We start from the raw sequence: 7,995 nt of genomic DNA, 5'->3' as shown, positions 1-7,995 counted from the left end.
CGAAGTTTTCCCGAATTCGGAAGAGGGGACGTGGCACCACCCATACTAACTAAAATATAAAAATAAGTGAACGTTTTTGGTGTGACAATATAACTTAAGAACGGATTCACCGAATTCAACCAAATTTATGCGGCATATTCGGGCCATCATGCAGATATTTTATGTGGAGTTTTCCCAAATTTGGAAAAGGGGCGTGGCATATGTATGTATCTTATGTATAATTACTGGTATAGAAAAACAATGAACTCTGAAAAGAATAACTATTTTATTCAACAAAAAAACTTTTTGTGTAACACATAAAGCATATTAGGGGCCACCAACTTACCTATTTTAAAGTATAGTTAAATCGTCAACGGATTAGATAACGGCACAGAAACGTAAGGAACATACATAGAAATATGTTTACTTGCCTTAAAGGAAAGGCGTTCGCTTTATGAGCGAAGAGTTAAATTCATGAAAATCATAAAAAAAATTTGAATGTCAATGATGAATAAATTTTGAAAAGGGCTAAAAAAGGGCTAGGAGCAATTTCAAATTTTTGTGGCCAAGAAAAGAATTTGGTAGCCAAATTTGGCCACCAAAGGGCTAAAACGGCAATACTGCTCAGAATGCACATAACTATAGCGGTATTCTCGAAGTCTTGCAAAGATCTTGCACCGTGCACGGATTGCACGGTTTGCAAGGTTTGCAAAGTTGTCGCAAAGGAAAACCGGTTTTTACCATGCAATTCGTGGGCCGAGCAAGGGCTTTGCAAGACTTCGAGAATATCCCGTATGCGAATAAAGGTGACCTCAAACAGATGCGATACTGCCGGTGCGATGCGATATCGTATTTGATGCGATAACGATGAAAACCAAAGGCCCTCAAATAGGTGCGATACGATACACTGCGGCGCTTTATCTTCCTTCCGAAAAGTTAACATCATATAACATGTACTAAATACTTTAACCCAAAGTACACCTCCTACCGTCATGTACCGTTCCCCTCCCGGTACCACCGACACGGATTTCGTCGGGATAATAACACTCTGTGACTGCAAATGTTATATATCTAGTGAAGCACACAAAATATGCATACTTAGAATTAAAGGGTATTCTCCTCAAATCTGGACTTTAGGTCTAAAAACGCGTTTTCATAGGTTGAGCCTTATAATTGTTCGTAATTTAATTTCTGTTTATCAGATGACAAATATTTACGTTCAGTTCCATAAATGCAAGTCCTTAAAACAAAACAACAGCAATGCCTACAACATTCCTTGTTTATGCATTCCACACACACAAAGGCTGCGTTTCTTTATACATTCCGGATAATCCCATTTCACAGCCGGAATAAACAGAATGCTTTTGAAATATACGTTAACATATCATCAGGAACGTTCTAAAGAATAAGTAAACAAAAAAGTTTATTCCAAACGTTCAGAATGAATAAAGAAATTCAGCCAAAATTTAAACTTTTTGGCATTTCTTTGACTTATATTCTGGAAAAACTAAAAAGTTTTGTTTTGAGAGAAAGTACAATGTTCCCATATCTGTCCAAGTGCTGAAAGCTAATGTTACATAAAAATAACCAACTGAATCTTTTTCCAGACTAGAAATACATTGCTGATGGTTCTAGACCGTTACTCGCTTGAGTAAATACACAAAGTTTTTCTTCTTATAATTATTTGGCGCTATAACCGCCTAAGTAATTTCGACCGAGTCCAAAACAGCCCGCCAGTCGTTTCTTTTCTGCGCCAACTGACGCCTAGTCCTTCTCCACTTGGACCTGCCATCGCAGTGGGGACTTCTGTCCATTTGCACGCCATTACCAAGCCAGCGTAGCCGTTGTATTTTAATTGGCCGCACTATGTCCATGTCGTTGTAAAGCTTATACAACTCATCGTTCCATCGTCTGTCGTACTCGCCATCGCCAATGGGTAAAGGCCCGTAACTCCTCCGCAAAATCTTTCTCTAGAATATTCTTAGAGCCGCCTCATCGGATGTTGTCACAGTCCATGCATTTTGCGACATATATGTACCAGGACGTGCATGATGAGTGACTTATAGAGTGTGGTTTTCGTATGTCGAGAGCGGACTTTATAGTCCCATCTGATGCGTACTCGTACGTCAATACCGCAAAAGTATGCGAAGGAAGTGGCGTACGTTATGCAAAGATACGCCACAATTAAGGTGTTTCGTTTGCAAACAAAAATCAGGTATTCTTTTTGGCGGCATACTTGGGGTTCACACGAGTTAATTTTTAGATCCTGAAGCAATACCTTTACAACTTTTTACTAATATATTTACACTTAACTCATTGTCTTCATCGCAGTCTTTAGATTTTCGAAAAAAGTTTATTGTCTGGACGCCTACTTTACTCAAACGATGTGCGAATTAATACATATTCCCAATTCTCTTGTCCCTTATTCTGGCGTGGCCATTACTCCTGAATTGCCTACTCTTGGATTTCGATGCTCATATTATTATCGGTGTTAATGCTGGTTCCCCGCTGCTGGGCGGCCGCTGTGGTGTAGTGGTAAGCAGTGCGCGCTTTCACTCCTGGTACGCCTGGGTTCAAACTAGAGATGGGCACGGGACTAAATATTTAATCCCGATCCCGCCCATCCCGAAATTCGATTTTTAAGTCCCGAACCCGCCCATCCCGACGTTTTTCAAAGTTGTACCGCGGGTCCCGATATATATCTCTAAAGCAGGCTACAAACGACGGTTGAGATTTCAACGTGTGTGGCGTGGTTCACAAACCGATCGAAGGTTGATAAAAATGTTCATGTCTTTCGAATTAATTTCAAATAATAATAATGAAAGATCTGGCATCTTTCGATTTTGTTTTGCTTTGCTGTTCGTTTTCGTCTCAATGAAACATTAGGAGTGCATATTTTAAACATCGTTTTTAATTATGATTTTATGAATTTGCGGGGGTTGCGGTTTTATCGGCAGTGTCGGGAAAGGATTTGGGTCCCGTCCCGCCCGCCATATTTTTACAGATCTTCCCGATGCCGCCCGTCCCGGCCAATTTTAAATCAGTACCGAGGGTCCCGCGGGTCCCGCTATCCCACGCCCATCTCTAGTTCAAACCCTGGTCAAAGCAACATCGCAAACAAATTTAGAAAAAAGGTTTTTTCTTAACAGCGGTCGCCCCTCGGCAGGCAACGGCAAATCTCCGAGTGTATTTCTGCCATGAAAAACAGCTTCTCGTAAAAATACAGTCGCAGTTCGGAGTCGGCGTAAGACTGTAGGTCCCTCCCCTTTTGTGACAGCATCAAGGCGCACACCACAAATCGGAGGAGAAGCTCGGTCAGACACTAACATGTGTGTAAGCGCCAATCTATTATTATCTATAGATATATAAATACGCCACATGAAAATTTTGCAATCCCTTTTTTGAAGGCACCGTTCGCTCAATTTCAATGAAACATACACCGATTTAAAGGATATAACTTCCTCTAATCCAGAAATGTTAATCCCGATACATAGGGGGCGTGGCATCTGACATATGTGAAAACCACTAAATCTCTAAAACCAATTATGCTAGGGAACTGAAACTTAGCACAGATGCATAGGTGGTGGTGAAAAATGGTAGGTACTGGGAAAGTATGCATGACACTTCCCATACAAACAGAAATTCTCATATCGCTTATCTCTGGAACCACTTATGCTAACGTCCTGAAATTTGACACAGCAACATATGTTGTCAATACCGTACTTACGGCGAAAAGTGGAAGATTTTTCAAAAGGGGCGGGATACCGCCCATACAAACTGAAATTTTACATCGCTTATCTCTGGAACCGCTTATGCTAACGTCCTGAAATTTGACACAGCAACATATGTTGTCAATACCGTACTTACGGCGAAAAGTGGAAGATTTTTCAAAAGGGGCGGGATACCGCCCATACAAACTGAAATTTTACATCGCTTATCTCTGGAACCGCTTATGCTAACGTCCTGAAATTCGACACAGCCACATATGCTATTAATACCGTACTTTAAGCCGAAAAGTGGTGAATAATGGAAAAGGGGGCGTGGCACCGCCTATAATACATATAAAATAGCAAGAATTATTCAAACGGTACCATTTTCTACCAAATTTCTAAATCGCATTGAACGATTGTTATTGTGTGTAATGATTTTTGAAAAGATGAGTGTGTTTTTCTTCCGTTAGGTGACGCAGGGATTGAAAGTGAAGATGGGCATGGGACTAAATATTAAGTCCCGATCCCGCCCATCCCGAAATTAAATTTTTAACTTCCGAACCCGCTAATCCCGCCGTTTTTCAGAATTGTACCGCGGGCACAAGTAATTTTTAGCAAAAAAAAACCGACCTAAAAAAAATATATATATATATATATTTCATGATCCAATGATCGGATCTAAACCAGATTAGTATGGGACCACCCCTGAGACACTACCTTTCCGAGGCAAAAAGAATTATCGAAATCGGCTCACGAGGTGGTTATGCGGTAACATACATAAAAAAAAAAAATATTCCGACAAATTGATAACCTCCTCATTTTTTGGAAGTCGGTTAAAAGTTCACATGTCTTGGAAATTAATTTTAAATAAAANGGATACCGCCCATACAAACTGAAATTTTACATCGCTTATCTCTGGAACCGCTTATGCTAACGTCCTGAAATTTGACACAGCAACATATGTTGTCAACACCGTACTTACGGCGAAAGCTAGTAGATTTTGGAAAAGGGGGCGTGGCACCTCCCATACAAACTGAAATGCTCCTATCTCTTTTCCCTGGAACCGCTTATGCTAACGTCCTGAAATTCGACACAGCCACATATGCTATTAATACCGTACTTTAAGCCGAAAAGTGGTGAATAATGGAAAAGGGGGCGTGGCACCGCCTATAATACATATAAAATAGCAAGAATTATTCAAACGGTACCATTTTCTACCAAATTTCTAAATCGCATTGAACGATTGTTATTGTGTGTAATGATTTTTGAAAAGATGAGTGTGTTTTTCTTCCGTTAGGTGACGCAGGGATTGAAAGTGAAGATGGGCATGGGACTAAATATTAAGTCCCGATCCCGCCCATCCCGAAATTAAATTTTTAACTTCCGAACCCGCTAATCCCGCCGTTTTTCAGAATTGTACCGCGGGCACAAGTAATTTTTAGCAAAAAAAAACCGACCTAAAAAAAATATATATATATATATATTTCATGATCCAATGATCGGATCTAAACCAGATTAGTATGGGACCACCCCTGAGACACTACCTTTCCGAGGCAAAAAGAATTATCGAAATCGGCTCACGAGGTGGTTATGCGGTAACATACATAAAAAAAAAAAATATTCCGACAAATTGATAACCTCCTCATTTTTTGGAAGTCGGTTAAAAGTTCACATGTCTTGGAAATTAATTTTAAATAAAAAAATTGTATGAAAGATCTGGCATCCTCCGATTATTTTGTTTTGCTTTGCTGTTCGTTTTCGTCCCAGTAAAATATAAAAAGTGCATTTCTCATAAAAATTTTTTAAGGAAGATTTTCTTAATTTTCGGAGGTTGCGGTTTTATCGGGAGTACCGGGAAAGGATTTTGGTCCCGTTCAATATTGGTGATAAGCAAAATTTACAAGTGTATGAAAAAATGTCGCATTTCGACAACTGGGCGATACTAGTTATTATTAATGATGGTTCCCAAGTAAACGAAATTCTCTGCTATCTTGGAATTATAACTGTCAACAGTGACGTGGATACCAAAGCGCGAATGCGCTTATCACGTTTGCCATTTCCAATTTATTTTTCGGACCAAAAAATGGACCAAATGGTAAAAAATGGACCAGTTTTTATTACATGGGGAAATTGAGTGGAGTGTATTCCTCTTTATCAAGAAAATATGCCAATTCAGATTTTATAACGATTTTTTTTTATATTGCATCCAAAGTGCATTACAATTGTATATTCGTTCCCACGACGGGTCTACGTAATCGGAACGACCCAGGTTTATATTTGGTAAAGGACTGTCACTCCAGCAACACTCACCAAAAACTCTTTGGGAGCTTGTATGCTGCTACTATTATTAACATTATATTATTTAAAGTTTTAAATTATAATTTCAAGATGTAATAATTTCAAGATGTTTATTATCTTTTCGATCAACTAAATAGAAAAAATTGAAAACGCGAAACTCTTGCATGAAGTGAAAGGGTGATAATAACCTAACCAAAAGGCAAATGGACCATTTTAAAAAGAATTGGACCAATGGACCAAACGAAAAGAAATGGACCGTGGCGCTTACTGTTTGTTAGTTACAAGAAAAACTTCATTTTCCCTCGTTGACCACCAGACCTAATCGCTTTGCTTTCTTATCCAACTTGGAAAAGGCAGAACACACTTTGCTGCCCTTGTTACCGCTGACGTCGATGCCATCGGCGTACGCCAGAAATTCTGCGCTCGTGTTGAAATTGTTTCTGAGCGGTTCAGTTCTGCAGCCCTTATTATCTTATACAACATCAGATTAAAGAAATTAGATGAAATCCCGTTTAGTAGCAAACGGCTCGGAATGATCTTTCCCAGTTTAGCGGCGTATAGGCAACTACTTTTAGTGCTATATATGGCGAGTGTCGATCCTTTTCCTTTTACCGGGTCTATGGGGGATTTGCCAGGTCTAAAGCCACACTGATAAGGCCCAATCAGCTCGGTAACGGTGGGCTTCAGTCTTTCACACAATACGCTCGATAAGGCCATGTTCCTTATGCTTAGAAGGCTGATCCCGCGGTAGTTATCGCGTATGGCGTAGTCGCCTTGCTTGTGGATTGGGCAGAGCACACTTAAATTCCAGTCGTCGGGCATGCGTTTATCTGACCATATTCTGCATAATAGTTGATGCATACACCTTATGAGCTCGTCACCGCCGTACTTGAATCGCTCAGCTGTCAGGCTGTCTGCCACAGCAGCTTTGTTGTTGTTGTTGTTTGTTGGTGGTGCTGCATCGACTCCGTCATCATCGACTGGGGGTTCGGGTTCGTCTTCTGCACAACTCTCAGTGTTACTACCATTCAGTATGTGGAAAAGTGTTCCCTCCATAATGTAAGTACGTTGTGGACATCGCTCAGAAGGTGACCATTGTTGTTTTTATAGGAGTTCGTATCGTAGTCCTTTAAACGTTTGCCGTGGTCGTCATCAAAAGAGGGGGTCTCAGCCGAGGCTCTTTTTCTTACCGTATACAGGTCTTTTAACCGTATACAGGTTTATATAGCCGAGCCGCTTGATCCAAGACCGACGCCCGCTTGCAGCCGCACCGCAAAATGTTTAAATAAAGTGGCCTGAAGAGAACTGGAGTTTTCCGATAGAAAAATAATAATTTTCAAGAATTCTATACCATTTTTACGAAAAGTGTTTTTATCCCATATAAATTCATGGAAAACTTTGGGCGCTTTGAGCGACCTCTAAATGTTTTTTTTTTTTGATTTCAAAATAAAAAATAGGGTTATATTTTTTCGCGATAGAACAATGCCTTGGGGTGAGAACATTAAAATTCAGACTTTACTTATTTAGGATCACCCTAATATGCATACATACAATATTTACTAAGGTTATACTAGATCCCACAATTTTTAGTCTGATAAATTCCCTAGATGATATGTGGGTGTGATGACTAGTGCCTGGTAGAGACGCCGTTTTTAAATCGAAGATCGATTACTCAGACGCTTCCTATTAGATTATTTAGTTCCAATTTGATTCGTAAGTCGATCTAAAACAATTCGAGAATCAACATTCGAATTTTCTTCAATTGATGCATATTTATATGCTCTGGAAAAATCTACAAAATTTTAAAGGGATGCCTATTGAAAATAACTCTGTATATCATTTTGGGTAATACTACAACAAACAGTTTTGTAACCCAATGAATTTTAGTATGTGAAAGTTTAAAGATGTTAGGACTTACCGTTAATTTTTGAATATTTTTTTCTTGACGCTCTTACAAATTTTCTTTCATAGAAAAAAGAATTTCCTCAAAAGCCTCAGCACTCTTGTA

The 7,995-nt window shown here is 39.5% G+C and overlaps 1 protein-coding gene across 2 annotated transcripts in view; it reads right to left on the bottom strand.

Annotated features, from left to right (window-relative positions):
• LOC108363533 (uncharacterized) overlaps positions 1 to 1,274 on the bottom strand; it is a 2,540-nt gene extending 1,266 nt beyond the window's left edge. The window contains exon 1 of one of the 2 annotated variants that reach the window (XM_017616918.1): positions 601 to 1,274. In XM_017616918.1, coding sequence (XP_017472407.1) covers positions 601 to 973 — 373 coding nt within the window. In that variant the 5' untranslated portion in view covers positions 974 to 1,274. The remainder of the gene's footprint in view (positions 1 to 600) is intronic. The other variant, XM_017616919.1, reaches the window with a different exon arrangement.
• Positions 1,275 to 7,995: the final 6,721 nt, after the last annotated feature.

This window comes from Rhagoletis zephyria, unplaced genomic scaffold (assembly GCF_001687245.7).
Source record: "Rhagoletis zephyria isolate East Lansing unplaced genomic scaffold, Rhagoletis_zephyria_1.1 Rzeph_scaffold_01297, whole genome shotgun sequence".
NCBI lineage: Eukaryota > Metazoa > Arthropoda > Insecta > Diptera > Tephritidae > Rhagoletis > Rhagoletis zephyria.
This window is presented reverse-complemented; position numbering and strand designations above follow the sequence as displayed.